The 18,352-nt window shown below is 42.3% G+C and overlaps 1 protein-coding gene across 4 annotated transcripts in view; it reads left to right on the top strand.

Annotated features, from left to right (window-relative positions):
• The first annotated feature begins 834 nt into the window (after positions 1–834).
• The window catches only part of LOC140476596 (RNA-binding protein 25-like), a 93,757-nt gene continuing 76,239 nt past the window's right edge, over positions 835–18,352 (top strand). For 2 of the 4 annotated variants that reach the window (XM_072569429.1, XM_072569428.1), the window contains exon 1: positions 1,061–1,249. In XM_072569429.1, coding sequence (XP_072425530.1) covers positions 1,076–1,249 — 174 coding nt within the window. In that variant the 5' untranslated portion in view covers positions 1,061–1,075. Of the gene's footprint in view, positions 993–1,060; positions 1,250–18,352 lie in introns of those variants that run through there. The other 2 variants (XM_072569431.1, XM_072569432.1) reach the window with 2 other exon arrangements.

Raw genomic sequence — 18,352 nt, 5'->3', positions numbered from 1 at the left:
CGAAGTGGTGCAGGCTAATACAATCAAACCATTTAAAAGACATCTGGATGAGTATATGAACAATTAGGGTTTAGAGGGATGTGGGCCAAGTGCTAGTAAATGGAACTAGATTAGGTTAGGATATCTGGTAGGCGTGGACGAGTTGGACCGAAGGGACTGTTTCCTGTCCATCTCCACGACTGGAAGTCTTTATGGGGGGGGGGGGGGGGGGAAGGAGGTTTACAGGGTGAGGGGTGTTTCTGAGAGAATATGGAGAATGTTTGCAGGGGTGGGTATAGAGTATATTTACGGAGTCGGGGGGTGGATGTATGGACATTGTTTTCTGATGGGGTGGAGGTATGGAGAATGTTTATGGGGTGGGGAACGTGGAGGTATGGATGATGTTTACAGGGCTGTGTGAGGGTATGAAGGATCTTTGGGAGTATGGAAGATGTTTATGGGCCTATGGAGGACCTTTGGGGGTATGTAAGGTGTTTCCTGGGGGGAGGAATGGAGCAGTGTGGGGATGTGGAGGATGTTTGTGGCGTGGTATTGACGATGTTTACAGAAGGGTAGAGGTATGAAGGGTGTTTACAGGGCAGTGTGGGGGCATGGAGTCTCTTTGGGGGTAGAAATTGTTTATGGGCATGTTGACGGGGGGGGGGAAGTATTGTGAGCTCAGGTTGTAGGGGGTTATAGAGGGCGACGATTTTTATTGAAAGATGCTGCAAAGATTGAGGAAGGTATTATTTCGGATGGGGAGGTCGGTGGCGGGCTCGTCCACGTGACCGCGCAAAGCCCGTGGGCCGCGGGCGCTGCCAAGACCGGTGGCGGGGTTGCGCGTTCGTCATGACGTTTTCTGGGAGGCGCGCACGCAGTGACGCAGGGCCTACGGGCTGTTGTTCCGGGAGCGAGGAGGCCGAGTGCCTGAGGATTTTTTTTTTGCTGCCCAGTCCGCGGCCAGCGAGTGCCGAGACCTCTTTGCCCGGGCTCCCAGCGTGCAGCCCGCGCTGGTGAGTATTCGCGGGGCCCGGAAACGGTCGGGTGACCGATCGCGCGGTGTCCGTCCGGCGAGATCGGCCTTTTGTCAGCCCCGATGTGGGGGGGTGGGGGCTGGAAAGCTCAGGCCTTGCCTGCGAATGGAGCTCCGGGGGCCGAGCGCTGGCGCTGCTTGTCCAGGGAGTGGGGGCCTGGATCATGGCGGGCTCCAGCACCTTCCGGAAGGCCGCGGGCACCGGCCCGGGCCCCTCTGCCTTACTTCACGCCGCGGGTGAGGAAATAGCCGGCGTGGCGCGGGGGGCAAGAGGCCGCCGGGCTGTGAGCGTCGGAGGGCCCTGACTTCTCTCGCCATTTTGTGGAGGTCCCCGGGCTTGAGCTGAGCCCTTCCCCCTCTCCCCCTGCCCTCCCCCCACCCCCCAATTCAAATCAAATCAAATTGCAGCGTTCTGGTATTTCCAGAGGGTAGTGTCCTTAACTCGCCCCCTTTTTTCTGTGTTCCCCACCCCTCCGGGGGTGGTTTGGCGGGGAGGAGAGCAGAGAGTTGTCGGTGCTTTCTGCCAGCCTTCAGTGGGGGGGTTGGGGGGTGGGTGGCACGTTCGTGTCTCCTCCTCAATCCACCACCAACAACAACATCATTCCTGTTTAAATGGTACAGTTGCCACAATAAAACTTTGCCACAAAATGGTGGCCTTTCCTTAGGCCGCAGAGCCGGCCTGCTGAATATGCCAGTCCTCGTCTCTCCTCCTTTCCCGTGGCCTTTACCTTTTAGCCACCTTGAGTCAGGGATTCTCAGCAGAAACCACTGCACTCTTCGTCTTATCCAGTTTTCTGCGGCTTCTCCCTCTGCCACAGTTTTGCATCGGGATCGCAGTTTTAAGCCACTAAAGCATTGAGTATAAATCTGATAAAAGGATTGTGACATAAGTGGAAAGGTAATAATTAGCTCTGGATAAATTAAGATTATATTAAGAGTACGGAGGAGCCAGGTTTGATGTGTAAATTGTTACACTGAGATGCAAAGTGCTATTGTTTTTTTTAGAATAAAGTGTGTATATTTTTAACAAGGCTAATTTTCCACCACAGGTAAGTAACTAATTGTTTTTTGTACAGGTAGAAGGTTAGGATTATTTAAGTAATTCTGGTATTGATACTTCATAAACTCCTGGTTCAAAGGACCACCTGTTTCGACTTGTGTTGAATTGTTCACTATTGCACACTTATTACTGAAGATTTTCATTTCTTGCTGGGGATATGATATTTATTGGAAAACAGAAATTGCTGGCAAAACTTAGCAAGTGTGGTACCATTGTGGAGAGAAAACAGTTCATGTTTCAAGTCTAATGAGCCGTTTTTCTGAAGTTCTGAGGGTTACGAGCCTGAATGTTAGTTCTGTTTTCTCTCCACAACACTGCCAGCCCTGTTAAGTTTCTCCAGTTGTTACTGTTTTTGTGTGTTTCAGGTCTTCTGCATGTGCAGTCTGTTTGATGTTTACCTGGGGAGCTCCAACCAATTTCAAACCTGTCTTCATCTTATCCCTCAGTTTGAGGTTCTGACTTACTGCGATATGCCTTTGTGTGACTAAATAGGCTGATTCTCAATCCCACAGAAGTTTGGCTGTATGAGGCAGGATGTCACCATGGAATACAAGGTTCCAGTGTATAAGATTTGTTTATTTTTCGCTACTACTGTGGTAATCATTCGGGCATTGTGACTAAAGCCTTGAAGCAGCATGATGACTAAGTTGTTGTCATTTATGTGGAATAGTAGCAAGTTTGTCCTGGTCAATGCTGTCACATTTTAAGCAGAACTTCAGAATGCATTTTGAATCACTTTCTTTGGTCTCGTTTGAACTCTGGCCCATTTGAAGATTGAGAAAAGTGTGAACCTGGTTATGCAAATGCTTTTTGCCACAAGCATCATTTCCAGTTCATTGAAATTGATTTTGTAGGAGGTTGTTGGAGCTGGCCTTAATCCTCCCATTTAGTCTGGAGGATTTTTCCAGTGGTGTTTTGTGTCACTGATGCATAGTCCAAATGTCACTGTAGTATGGTACTGGCAGCTGCTTTCTACATGAGGACTTGATTTGTGGAGTCCTTTGGCGAAGGTGAGGACTGCAGATGCCAGAGATCAGAGTCGGAGTCACTATGGAAAAGGATATGGAAGATATAGACTGTAGGGAAATAGATGGTGACATCTTGCAAAATGTCCAGACTACAGAGGAGGAAGTGCTAGATGTCTTGAAACGGTTAAAGGTGGATAAATCCCCAGGACCTGATCAGGTGTACCCGAGAACTCGGTGGGAAGCTAGAGAAGTGATTGCTGGGCCTCTTGCTGAGATACTTGTATCATCGATAGTCACAGGTGAGGTGCTGGAAGACTGGAGGTTGGCAAATGTGGTGCCACTGTTTAAGAAGGGTGGTAAGGACAAGCCAGGGAACTATAGACCAGTGAGCCTGATGTCGGTGGTGGGCAAGTTGTTGGAGGGAATCCTGAAGGACAGGATGTACATGTATTTGGAAAGGCAAGGACTGATTCGGGATAGTCAATATGGCTTTGTGCATGGGAAATCATGTCTCACAAACTTGATTGAGGTTTTTTGATGAAGTAACAAAAAAGATTGATGAGGGCAGAGCAGTAGATGTGATCTGTATGGACCTCAGTCAGGCATTTGACAAGGTTCCCCATGGGAGACTGATTAGCAAGGTTAGATCTCATGGAATACAGGGAGAACTAGCCATTTGGATACAGAACTGGCTCAAAGGTAGAAGACAGAGGGTGGTGGTGGAGAGTTGTTTTTTCAGACTGGAGGACTGTGACCAGTGGAGTGCCACAAGGATCGGTGCTGGGTCCTCTACTTTTTGTCATTTGCATAAGAGGTACAGGTAGTAAGTTTGCAGATGACACCAAAATTGAAGGTGTAGTGGACAGCAAAGAGGGTTACCTCAGATTGCAACAGGATCTTGACCACATGGGCCAATGGGCTAAGAAGTGGCATATGGAGTTTAATTCAGATAAATGCGAAGTTCTGCATTTTGGGAAAGCAAACCTGAGCAGGACTTATACACTTAATGGTGAGGTCCTAGGGAGTGTGCTGAACAAAGAGACCTTGGAATGCAGGTTCATAGCTCCTTGAAAGTGGAGTAACAGGTAGATAGGATAGTGAAGAAGGCGTTTGGTATGCTGTCCTTTATTGGTCAGAGTATTGAGTACAGGAGTTGGGAGGTCATGTTGTGGCTGTACAGGACATTAGTTAGGCCACTGTTGTAATATTGCATGCAATTCTGGTTTCCTTCCTATTGGAAAGATGTTGTGAAACTTGAAAGGGTTCAGAAAAGATTTACATAGATGTTGCCAGGGTTGGAGGATCTGAGCTACGGGGAGAGGCTGAACAGTCTGAAGCTGTTTTCCCTGGAGTGTCAGAGGCTGAGGGGTGACGTTATAGAGGTTTACAAAATTATGAGGGGCATGGATAGGATAAATAGGCAAAGTCTTTTCCCTGGGGTCGGGGAGTCCAGAACGAGGGGGCATAGGTTTAGGGTGAGAAGGGAAAGATATAAAAGAGACATAAGGGGCAGCTTTTTCACACAGAGGGTGGTATGTGTATGGAATGAGCTGCCAGAGGATGTGGCCGTGGCTGGTACAATTGTAACATGTGAGTGGCCTTTGGATGGGTATATGAATAGGAAGGGTTTGGAGGGATATAGGCCGGGTCATGGCAGGTGGGACTAGATTGGGTTGGGATATCTGGTCGGCACGGATGGTTTGGACTAAAGGGTCTGTTTCCATGCTGTACATCTCTGACTCTGAGTGTGATGCTGGAAAAGCACAGCAGTTCAGGTAGCATCCAAGGAGCAGGAGGATCAACATTTTGGACATAAGCCCTTCATCAGGAATTCCTGATGAAGGGCTTAAGCCCAAAATGTCGATTCTCCTGTTGTTTGGATGCTGCCTGACTGGCTGTGCTTTTCTAGCACTACACTCTTCAACTTGTGGAGGTCTTTGTTTATCTGCAGTAGTTTGCAGAAGGCTGAGTTGTTGTACCTGATGAGGTGTTGCGACTCCTAGTCATTGGTGACTTTTTGAGAGAGGTGGCTGCCAACCTATGGGAAACATATGCTGAGTCTTTCCTTCAATCTATATTCAAGGTGAAATATTTGGTTTTCTAGGTGCGAATTGGTACGTCTTTCGTTGGGGCAAGTTTTTATGCGGAATGGAAGAAATTGACAGTAACTTGCAATTCCTGTACAGAATGGGCAATGGCATACCAGTCACCCCCAGAAGTAGTTGAGAATGTGCTGCTGGGAAAGCACAGCAGGTCAGTCAGCATCTGAGGAGCAGTAGAATCAACGTTTTGGGCATAATCCCTTCATCAGGAACCACAGACGTAGATCATATGTGTATGATTGTCAGTTTCATCTTGTTATGGAGGTGACTGTGATTAGAGTTTCCATCAGTATTTAATACTGGCACAAAAGAATAGCACTATCAGATTTCAAATAACATGGTGTTTGTCGCAAGCCTCACTTAGCACTGGTGTAGATTTGAAGATTCTATTTGAGATATTATTGAAAAAGTTTTTTGAATATAATATCTTTTGAAGACAAACATCAGAATTTTTTGACGTATTGAGTCACATGCATTGATCAAATGAATGAATGCCATGAAGAGTTCCTGATGTCTTTGGCATTTTTCTTGGATTTGCCAAGTATGTAGGGCTGCATCAGGCATTTTTCTGGAAGGGGTGAAGCCACAAGTGTTTGAGAGGATTTCGGTAGCTATGGGATGTCGGTGAAAAATGTTAGAAGTTTTTCTACTGTAGTCATGATGAGGAATACTTCAGAAGTTTTAGTCACTTATTTCCGTCCTTGAAGGTAATTACTCGTCACATTTGAGTTTGGGGATAGCAAGTTCTTTTTCCTACAAAGTGTTGAAGTGAGGAAAAAAAACCGAACATCTTTGAAACCCTCAGCTGGACCAACATTGGGGTCACAGGTTTTAGTTTTTATGTTTGATTGCCTGTTGCATTGACAGTTGTCCATACATGTATTGCAAGACCTCTGAGAATATCAACTACTGCTGTGGATTCAAGGTTGAGGGGTTGTTGAAGTTGAGAGTATCCTGTGAGTTGAGAGGATTTTGGCCTTTGGTTTGTAGCTGGACCTGCTGGCATCATGTCATGATGGTCAGCATATTGTCAATCTTTCTGACTTTCTCTTCCTACCAGGGATGTTTTACTTTCAAGATTTTACTTCAGGTTTAATCTGCCTGGTTTGCAAATAGAATCATACAATACTGAATTTGTGAAAGTTTGGGAAGAATGGGTTTTAGATTAAATTCCCTACAGTATGAAAACAGGTCCTTCAGCCCAAGAAGTCCACGCCGACCCTTTGAAGAGTAACCCACCCAGACCCATTCCCCTACCCTGTGTTTACCCCGACCTGGCATTTGAGCATGGCCAATTCACCCTTTTTTTGGATTGTGGGAGGAAACCGGAGCACCCGGAGGAAATCCACCAGACACTGGGAGAATTTGCAAACTCCACAAAGACAGTCGTTAGAGGCGGGAGTCGAACCCTGGCACTGTGAGGCTGCAGTGCAAGCCACAGTCATTGTGCTGCCCATTTTGGATGGCATGGCTCAGTGGTTAGCTCTGTTGCCTCACAGCACTAGGGATGTAGGTTTGATCCCATACTTGAGTGACTGAGAGGTTTGAACATTCTCCCTGTGTCTGCATGCATTTTCTTGAGGTGCTCCGTTTTCTCCCACTGTCTGGAGATGTGTAGGTTAGGTGGATTGACCATGCTAAATTGTCCGGGAATATGCGGGCTAGATGAGGTAGACATGAGAATTGGGTAGGGGCTTGGATCTGGTGAATTGCTGACTGGAGAGTCGGTGCAGAATCCTTGGGCTGAATAGCCTCTTTCCGCACTCTGGGTTCTATGATAAAGATCCAATCGTTAATACATGCTTTAATCTTTGAATGGAATAAAGTACACTATAATGTCATGAGTTGGGTCAAATGCCTCTAAACTTAAAAACAATTGGAGGGATTTCATACAATACCTCCCAAAAGGCCAAAAAATTCACTTATACAGTCAAACAATCATGGTCAACATGTCAAGTAAAATTCCATGCAAAGCTAAAGCAAGTAACTTCGATAAATAGCAGGAAAGTAGTAGTCCACGAGACTGCATGAAGCTTAGAAAACAAAGTCACAAAGAAAATATTAAGATTACAGAAAGAACGATCAGAAAGCATGGCATTGATACAAATATTTTCATAAATATCTCTAAGTAAAATTGACACCTGTTCATGGTTGGGTATGGCCATAGATTTAAAGTTATAGATAAGTTTCTGAAATGTTCACAGTGAAGGAAAATGGTAAGATACCTGAAATGGAAGGGAAGCTGAGAATAAAGTTGAGAAAGGGAATGAAAAATTCATTGGGTTCATTAACGAAGTACTAATAGTGGGAGACACATAGAACTTTGTATAATTAAATCTTCACGACTTCATGTCCATACCAGGGTGCTTAAAGAAGGTTGAAATTACAGGCGAGTTGGTTATCATCTCTATTTCTGTTCAGAAATTGTCACTTAGACTAGAAAATTGCTGATGCATACATGCCAGTTCTGCGTTATTTGTGGGAAAGCTGGTAGAAACGGTCATTAAAGGTACAGTGATTGAGCAGTTGGTAGTATGACTTTGCTAAATGAGTCTTGTTTAGTGGACCCTGTTAAAACTGGAATCACTAATAACATTAACATGGAATGTCTTTGGAATTACTGTATTAATTATTGTATTAATTTCCAAAAGACAGTTGGTAAGGTTTCGCGTGAGATTCAGTCTCTAACTGATGAGCAAGTACTTTCCTTGTAGATGTTTTCATTTTCTTTTTTGTTTGCATACCCATTGGCACTTAATTTGTTTTGATTAGGCCCTCAATTGATTTCCAGTTCAAAAGATTCTACTAGATTGCCTTCTCAGTAATACTTTTATTTTTGTCTGTCTTCAGTTTAATTTTGATGACTTCACCTTTGTCATTTTTTGATTGGGGTAGAAATTGCTTGGTGAAATCAAATACAGAATGGAGAATGAGGGGTGTGAGGAACATTTTACCTGTTCAACAACTTGGGTAAAAGGATGCAGGAATTGTATATCCAAGTTTGCAAGTAATACCTTGTTAGGAGATGTGGAAGAACCAGTGTTGGACTGAGATGGATAAAGTTAAAAATCACACAATGCCAGATTATACCTGTTGGACTATAACCTGGTGTTGTGTGATTTTTAACTTGTTAAGAGAGGCATTACATCGTGTGAAGTTGGGAACAGAATGTTACTAAGGAACCAGTTACAAAAGACAGTTGGAAGTTTGCGTGTATAAGTGAGAATTCATTTTGGACTGAAGGATGAAAATGGGTGTATTTTCAAAATGTTAATATTCTTTCCTTATTGCTCACTCTGTCTTTGAAATAATTATCCACAGCATTTTAATTATTGGAAAATCTGATTGTAAGGGTATTTTCGTGTCGCATTCACTATCTGAAGGAGAGTAATCTTTGAACCCTTTCCATTTTTTTGTTGGTGATTGTTTTAACTTTATCATCCTGTTCATACTGGTCATTGGAACTAATTTCAAATCACCCTTTCTATCAAACCATACAAATTTTAACACCTCTGTTTAAACTCATTGATCTGAATAACAGCTATCCATAAAGTTATCCATAAACATTAGTTTCTATCCCCAAATTGGAAACTATTGAGCGAATTTGGATTCCTTGGTCAGTTTGTTAGATTCTTTTCCTGAGGTTTCAATCAAGGGTACCCATTCCTTTTGAATACACAGTATAGGTGATTTTCTGCTGCTCTGTTCTTCTATGCTGCAGTGTGTGGTGGCTCGTTGGAATAATGTTCTGATGCAGCAGCATTTGTGGATGTTGGGGTGATTGCTTCTGTAGTTCAATGTTTGCTCTGTATGTGTTGTTTTCCTGTAGACACTGGTTTGAAGTTCCCCATTGGCTGTTGGCTCTACTGTGACATCTAGGAATGGCAGGGTTTGTTGTTTTCATCTTCTTAGTGAATTTTATGCCAATAAGGGTAGTAATAATGGTTTAGAAGGTTTCCTCTAATTTGTTTTTGTTTAGTGATGACAACGGTGTCATCCACATAGCGGACCCAAAGTTTGGGTTGGATGGTTGGCAGAGTTTGTTTGAGTCTCTGCTAAGTAGAAGCAGTGTCTAATTTGAATATTAGAATATGTGTGTTGTCCCGTTTTCAGTCAAAGCAAAACGCTCAGACACAGTGTAGCTTTACCTCTGTCTTTATTCTGGGCTGTGGAGGGAGAGAGAACGATCACTCGTGCACAGAGACATGAGTTCACAGTCTTCTCTGGACCAGCAGTTTCTCAATGAACTATATAATTATTTACAGGGAGGAGCATCCAGATATGGCAACATACATATTAATTGGGTGACTGTTACAATCAATGAGTATCAATAGCAGAGATCAAGTCTTTTACTGTTATCCAATGAACGTTCTTAAACTTATTAACTGGATTCATACAATGGATGCTTTTCCCCTTGTTAGCTGACCTTGCATACTGAATGGTTGCAATATTATTAAATGGCTTTATATAGTGATTGTTTTTCAACCTTGTTAACCCATTGCCCTTGCCTCCAGCACCCCATTGTTAACCGCAAGTTCTTATTTGATGTGAGTCATGCTTAGCTGAACCTCTTGTTTCACAAGACTCAAAGCGCAACTCTTTCCCTACCTGCTCATACACTATATAAATTCTCAAAACAAGGTATTTTCCTTGAAGTGGTTTAGGGGCGGGGTGTCCAGAACTGTAGGGCATAGGTTTAGGGTGAGGTGGAAAGACTTAAAAGAGATCTAAGGGGCAACTTTTTTCCCTGCGGAGGTGGTGCATGTGTGGAATGAGCTGCCAGAGGAAGTAGTGGAGTCTGGTGGGACAACACTTTTAAAAGTCATCTGGATGGGTATGTGAACAGGAAGGGTTTTGATGAATATGGGCCGAGTGCTGGCAAATGGGACAAGATTAATTGAGGATATCTGGATGAGTTGCACTAAATGATAAATTTCTGCGTGTAAATTTCTATAACTCTGACTGTGTCCAGGGGACTTGAGGTTTTTAGCCCCATTCATTTCTCAAACACTTTTTTTTTCTAATGATGTTTTTGGTGTTTATTTCCTCTTTTTTTCTTTTGCTGCTGCTTCATTTAGTAACGTTGCAATGTTATTTTAGCATAGTACTACTGCTCCAAAAACTGCAAAGTATTTATTATTGCCTCTTCCATTTCCTGGTTATTTTTTATTATTATTTCCACAGCTTTGTTCTCTCACTTAAGCCTTTTTCTTAATTTTTCTATATTTAAAGAATTTCTTTCTTGATATTACTTCCAAGTTTACATGCCAAGTTTATCTCTCGTTCTATTTTAGGTTGTCTTTTACTACTTAAAATCTTCACAATCTGCTGTCTTACTCCTGGTCTTTGCCATGTTTTATGTTATTTCTTTGAATCTAACGTCCTTATCTTCCTAGGTTAACTGTGGTTGGCTTATTTAACTCCTAGAATCCTCCTATCTCACTGGGATATATATTTCCATGAAATAATTTCTTATATCTTTTCTCAACTGTTTTTACTGTTCAACCAGTTTCCCAGTCCACTTTGGTTAGCATTGCCCTCATTTCACTGAAATTCCTCCCACTTAAGCTTAGCACGTTTGTTTATGACCCATATTCCTCCCTCTCAAACTGCGGAATAAATTGTTCCGTGTTATAGTTGCTGTTCCTTAAGGGATCTTTTACAGTGATATCATTTACTAACTTTACCTCATTACAAGTTTGAAAATAGCCTGATTCCTGATCCAGGTTAGGAATACATGGAAATGTTACTTGCAAATTGCTGTCCAAGCCACTGACCACCTGACTTGGAAATATATCACCGTTCCTGCTGAGTCGCTAGACCAGAATTGTGGAACTTCCTCTTTCGTGGCTTTGTTGATCTTCCAAAACCAAATGGACTACAGTGGTTCAAGAGGCAGCTACCTCAAGGGCAACTAGGAATGGGCAATAATACCGGCCTATCTTCCATGAATGAATCAAAAACATACCAAAGATAGCTTTTTTTCCCCCTGACGATTGGGAATCTTTGGAAATCTTAGCAGTGGGTGCAGAATCTTGGAATATTCTTGATGAGCAAGAAGGATTTTGTTGGTTAGGTGGAAGTTTGAAGTAAAATGATTCGTCTCAATTTTTTTGAATGGTGAAATGGGCTTGACTGTCCAAATGATTGTCCATTCCTAATTAGCCTTGAAAAGGTTGTGAGCAGCTAACATGTACCATGGCACCAGATGCGGTGCAAGTACACTTGCAGTTCTATTCTGCACGGAGTTCCAATGTTAATGGACTGGTGAGCACACCGGCCTGACTTGAGTACAAAGTTGGATTTGTTCCCATGCCCCTACCAGGATTCCTGATCTAGAGTAGAGACACTACCTGTTTGCTGTAAGAGCACTAAAACGAGAATTATATCCTCCGATCAACCAGTTGTTGCTAATGAACCGATTTGACCATCTTATAACATACCTTTGGGGCAGATGGGCCTTTTGTGTTAGAGGTACAGGCACTACCACAGCACTAAGGAGCTGTTCCTTACCAGAAATATGTTGTTGGATCTTGTATCCTATGGAAGTTGTGAAATATCTTGGATTGGTGATATTTTACTGAGAAATAGTGTCATGTTGGTAGATTGGATCAGCTCTGAACTGCCAAATTCTGACTGTGGAGTCACTGGGAGAACTTTTAAAAAATATCCAATTAATTAACTCGCAGGAATAGAGAATGTTAGGAAATTGCTTGTTTCTGACATGGTTTCTGCTATCATAATGATTGAGATGATGTAAGTGTGGAAATTATCTAAGTTGTAGCTGAGCTGTTTATGGTTAAAGTTATAAAGGCATCAAAGGAACCACTTCATTTGCAAAACATTTTGAGCTGGTAACAAGTCAAAGTTACATTTCTTTGAGAACGTTGATTCGACCAAAACGACAATGTGTGCAAGAAGCACAAATGTTTTTAAATAGTATTCTCAAATTGATTGAAAAAATACCAGCTTAACTCAACTTTGCTTTGGTAAGCAACATGTTATGTTTATCATTGCTGACAATGGCTATACTTTGTATAGGTGTGTTGTTCCGTTCCCCCTTTAGCTGAAGGAAAATGCTCAGACACTGCATAGTTTTACTTCTTTCATCTTTATTCTGAGCCCTGGAGGGAGAGAGAACGATTGCCCATGTACGCAGGGGCATGAGTTCACTGTCTTCTCTGGAAGAGCAGTTTCTCAATGAACTATATAGCCATCTTACAGGGAGGAGCATCCAGATAAGGCAACATACATATAAATTGGGTTACCGTTACGATCAGAGACTGGTAACATTAAATATTAAACCATCTGCTGTTACGCAATGAATAACTGGCTTCACGTAATGAATACTTTTCACCTTGTTAAACTGACCTCAGTTGCTGAATGCTACCTCATCTTGTTAAATGGCTCCACATAATGAATGCTTTTCCACCTTGTTAAGCCATTACCCTTACCTCCAGCACCTCATTGTTTACTGCAAGTTCTTATCTGATCTGAGTCGTGCTCAGCGGAACTTCTTGTTTCATAAAACTCAGAACTTTTTCCCTGCCTGCTTATACCCTATACACGTTCTCAGGTGAACCAGGGTTAGACTTATAAGTTGCTAATAAAAGTCTTTATATATTAAACTAATGTCAGTTATAGCAAAGAAGAAACTGCTAGAGCCGTCTGTTGTGATAATATTAGGCCAGTTATCTGTAGATCAGATCTAACTTTGTTTCATTGTCCAGAATTAAGTTTCAAATTTCAACAAACAGCTAGAGCAGGTTGTCATTCAATGTTATCTTGTATACAAGATTATAACATGTTTCAATAAAGTGAACAAAGGAAAGACCTTCCTTTTTTTTAGGTACCAGAGCTATAGTACAGCCGATTCAGGTTTTGGGCTAGAAAAAGAGATGGTGAAAAAGAGCCTTTTCTTAGCGAGTGAGTGTGACTGGAACTTGCTGCCTATGAGGGATGTTATGACATGGAGTAAACCCTCCTGCTTAATTTAAAATCAGCGACTCAGAAAAGATGTATCCCGCGCAGTAATCTATAAAAAGTAGTGTCCAAGAACTATTTAAAGTAAAAATTAACAACTTTATTTCTTAAAAGAATAACAGAGAATAATTAACAGCTGTTTACAATTCCTTCTTCTAACCTATCTTCTTACCTTCTCTTCTATAGTATTAGTTTGACAAAACTGCCATTAAGATTTACAGAAAAATTCAAATGTTAAAACCAGCAAGCAGTCGAATCTTCTCTTAGTCTTTGTCAGTAGATTGTCTCTCCAGGTCAGTTGAGGGTTTTTCTCTGTGCAGGTACCTCTGAGTTCTCACTTGCAGACTATAGCTGTTGGGTTGGTGGCAGTTCTCCCCCGACTGTTTAGTTTTCCTCTGTCTTATATCCCAAAGCATTGGAGTGTGTCATTGGTTTTTAAGAACGTCAATATACTCAGTTCAGACTTGAATGGAATTTGGTATTTTTTTGTTGTATAATTTAAACTGATTGGCCTAATTCGAATCTGTTTTGTCGTTTCCAGGGAACCAGCTCCCAGTAGCTGGAGCACATATTACATTGTGTCTTATTGAGAACACTTGGTGCTGTCACTGCTAGCTTTTACTTTCTTAAAGGTATAGTACGGCCGCGTCTTCATAACAGGGAGATGACTGCACAAGGAACTTTGATCAGCATGTCATGAAAATAAACTTCCAGTGGATATCTAATAATAACAATTTTTCTCCATGGAGCATTATTATGGACTGAGTGGCCGCTTCCAATTCTGATTGTTTGCAGAAAACAAAACGTGTAATTTGAATCAACATAGCTGTAGGTTCAGACAGCTGTAGGTTCAACTGATTAGTTTAAAGGCGGATATGAATGAGCTGAAGGTGCTTTAACAGGGATTGAAGATTGAAAACGAGATGCCTGAAGGTAACTGATGCAGCTATTAGCAAGCAGTCAAAAGGCTGAGTTGTTGAGACAGGAGAGTTGTAGTTGTGCTGAAATTATTGTAGTTCTTGGGTGATAGCTGAAGCAATTGAGCTTTGAGGTGGACCGTTAGTCTGTAACACTCTGGCTGTGTCTGTCCAGAGTCTGTTTGACGGTACAGTGTTGTTAGAGCTTTAATTTCGGTTTGAAAAAATAGAGGCAGTATTACTCGGTGTCCATCTCTCTGCAGTCCCTGACCTGGAAGTGTTTGGTGATGCGTAGAGGGAGATCTAATCTATATCTAATGGTGTGCCTGTACTTCACCGATGGGGGACAGTATAGGTGGAGTTTTAATTTGATACAAGCCATGTGCTGTACTTGTCCTGAGATTGTCCCCATCAAACAAACAATGTTGAGGTATATTTTTTGTTTTCATTTTTGAAAGAATAGACAAAGCTTACTCTATATGTATCCAGTGTAATAATTGTAATGGGAGTGTTTGATGGGCACGCTACACTTAACCTTTTGCTTAAGAATGGAGTTGTCTGCTGGCCTGCCCTGTGGAGGTGCTGTGAAAGAGGCCCCCCCCCTCCTTGGTTCACCCGAATCCAAGTCAAGTCATTCAACTCTGTTGCTTGAACTGTGTTATCAACTGCTGGCCTCATGAAAAAAAGTGCTACCTCTAGTAAAAAGATATTCAGGCCAAAAGGTTCCAGGTGTCAATTCTCTGTTGAACTTGATTGCTGTCAGTTCAGGAGGTTGAATTATTATTGGTCAATGAAACAGATGGTCTAATTGATAACCGGGATGCAGCATGGTAGTTCAGTAGCGAGCACTGCTGCCTCAGTGTCATGGATCCGGCTTCAATTCCATCCTCTGTGCAAACACCACGCAGACACAAGTCTGTGTGTGTTTTCCCCAGATGCTCTAGTTTACTACTAGGGTCCAAAGATATGGATTGTCCATACTGTCCAGGGATGTGCAGGTTAGGCAGAATATCCATGGGAAAATGCAGGGACGGATACAGTGAGGCGGGTGGATTCTGGGACCGATGCTCTTCAGAGGGTCGCTGTGTGCTTGATAGATTGAATGGCCTGCTTCCACACTGTAGTGATTCAATGATATGCTTTTCTCAAATTTATGTTCAGGTGATGAATAAATGGTTTCTCTACAGCTTCTGAGAACGTGCTTTGTTCTAGCGACTTGATTTGTACAGAGCTGAAAGGCCCTTGCACCAACTAGTCCCAATTTACTGTCCCGTATCCTTGAATATTATGACATTTTGAAGTACTCATTCAAATATTTCTTAAAGGTAGTAAGCTTTCCGGCCTCCACTAGCTTTCCAGGCAATGCATTGCAGATTTCCATCACCCGCTGTACGAAAAAGCTTTTTCCAAATTCCCTCTGAATCTCCTGCGCCTTAGCCTAAAACTAAAACTACCTTCTGGTAGTTGACCCCTCAACCGAGGGGAGCAGCTGCACGGTCTTCAAACTGCCTATATTCCCCGTAATCTTACACACCTCAATCAAGTCCCCCTTCAATCTATAGCTCAGTTTCTTCATCCCAGGCTGCATCCTGGTGCACCCTGCTATCGCATGCTTCCTTAGTAGGGTGACCAGAACTACACAGGAGAAAGGAACTTTGATTATCCGAAGAAGATTTCAAGGTCCCGCAGTGGTTAGCCCTGCTGCCTCACAGCGCCAGAGACCCCGGTTCAATTCCCGCCTCAGGCGACTGTCTGTGTGGAGTTTGCACATTCTCCCTGTGTCTGCGTGAGTTTCCTCCGGGTGCTCTGGTTTCCTCCCACAGTCCAAAAATGTGGAGGTTAGGTAAATTGGCCTGCTAAATTGCTCATAGTGTTAGTGAACTGGTAAATGTTGGAGAATGGCTCTGGGTGGGTTGCTCTTCGGCGGGTCGGTGTGGACTTGTTGGGCCGAAGGGCCTGTTTCCACACTGTAAGTAATCTAATCTAAAAAAAGTTACATCAAGTTACCTGTACTGAAGATGATGTGAAAGTGCTGGCAAAAACAAAGAAACACAAGCAGCTCAAGCATCAGCGACTGGATATTTTTTAGCTTAAGTGTTGTTACATAGCCCTTTGCAAAAATGTATTTTACAGTATTCCCACCACTTTACCAAGCTGTTCATTTTTTAAAAACACAGAGCGTAAATGCATGTGCGAGGCATGGCTTCTGTCTTTCTCTTCCAAGACTGAGTTCCTGGAAATTGATACTGTAAATGGTCTTGCGATTGTAAAAACTGTTTGGGACCTTGTTTAATGCTGGGATGTCATGGTAAGACTTTAGTTCTTGTTTTAACCTGTAATTTGCAGATTGCAAAGATTAGTTTGTTTAAATGGTAGACTCATGAAAATTATAGATTTAAATAAATTCCCCAGTAAAGCACAGCATTAGATCGGTATGGCTTCCCCCATTTAAGCTAAAAGTGATTATCTGAATAATCATTTATCAGAATGAAATGGTGCCCGTCCATCTCATTTGGATAATTGAGGTTCCTCTCTCCTGTTCTGGCCTGACTAACACACTGTAGAACTCCAACATTATTTCCTTATGCAACCACTGATGAAAGACAAGTGTCCAGTATGCAGAATTAACTATGCTACTCAGGTAGCCTGCTGACTTCAGGGATCTATGATTAATTACCCTAAGATTCCTTTGTTCCTCTAAGCTATCCAGTGTCCTGCCATTCATTGAATATTCCCTCGCTTTGTTGTTTCTTCCAAAGTGCATTGCCCTGCACTGAACAGGGTTAAATACAATCTGCTCTCTTGACCAACCTATCTATATCTTTGTAACCTGCAGTCTTCACTATTAACTACTGTACCCATCTTGATGTCATATGCAAATTCACTTAACATTCCTCCCACATTTTTATCTATATATTTGATGTATATAACAAGCAACAAGGGTCTCAATACTGAGCCTTGTCGTGTACTGCTGGGCACCTTCCTCCAGTCTCTCTGACCTTATACCTCTATCTTGTTACTCAGCCAGTTCTGATCCTTCTTGCCAAGTTTCCTTGTGTTCTCACCTGATCAGTCGGTCACCCATGTAGGACTTTGTCAGAAGTCCACATAAACGCCATTAACTGAACTTCACTCAACCACACACTTCATCACATTTTCAAAACATTCTAACTGATTTGGTAAGCATACCTTCCCTCTGATAAAGCCATCCTGACTACCCCTAATTAACCCATACCTTTCCAAGTGAGTATTAATTCACTCCTTCAATACAATAGTTTCCCACCATGAATGTGAGACTCACCGACCTGTAATTTCCTTGTTCACTTCTACCACTCTTCTTAAAAAAAAAAGAGTGGGACCATATTAACCATTCTGCAGTCTCCTCATGCTTCCCCTGTGGCCAGCGAGGAATTAAAAAATTTTCTTGAAGGTGGAAATAGGAAAAAAGGATCAACAAAATGTTAATAGCGTTGGGTTGATTATGGGTACTGCTCTGGTTTTGAGTAGGAGGGTCTAGGTTTTTAATTTTAGAAGCAAATGTAGGAAACGTCTAGTATAGGTACACCATCCTTTATCCGAAATCCGAAGTTTCTTTTTGTGAAGTTTTTTTTCTGTATTACAAGGTTGTTTGACATGTGAATGGGTGACCCAACTCCACAGCCACTTGACCCACGTCATTTAGATGTGCCGCTGTGGCATGGCCCAACGCTGGAAGGCATCAGTTGTGTCTCAGCGCTCATACTATTCACACGTGGGCTGCTGTTCGGAACTTTTGTTCATTTCACTATGAAAATGTCATTTATTCTGCAATCCAAAAAACAACTGGCCCCAAGGATTTCGGGTAGCTGCATAATCAATATTGAGGTCCACTTCAGTGTTTGGGCATTAGAGTTTTAAATCTCATCAGTTGAAGAACTCTCAACGGTGAGTTGGTCTTGTAGTTTTAGTCAAGCGGAGAAGGGAATATTTTAAATATAGGGCTCCAAATGAAATCAGCACAGTTCTGCTCCAAGGTGGCAATGCTTAGGACATCAGGCATGCCTGTGTTAATTGAGGAGTCATAGTCATGGAGGTCCATTGTGTCTGCACTGGTTGAAAACCTGTCTGTCCTAGTGTTATCATCCAGCATTTGGCTCATAGCCATGTGTGTCTTGGCATTGCAGGTACACATCGACTTACCACTTAAATGTTGTGATGTTCCTTTTCTACCCTTATAAGCAGTAAGTTGCAGATTTGCATCACATTCAGGGTGAAAAGCCTTTTCTTTACATTTCCTCTAAATCTAATGTCCTTTACTTTAAATTTGTGCA

Source organism: Chiloscyllium punctatum, chromosome 4 (genome assembly GCF_047496795.1).
Source record: "Chiloscyllium punctatum isolate Juve2018m chromosome 4, sChiPun1.3, whole genome shotgun sequence".
Lineage (NCBI taxonomy): Eukaryota > Metazoa > Chordata > Chondrichthyes > Orectolobiformes > Hemiscylliidae > Chiloscyllium > Chiloscyllium punctatum.
The sequence above is the reverse complement of the archived record's forward strand: the minus strand, read 5'-3'. Positions and strand labels throughout refer to the sequence as shown.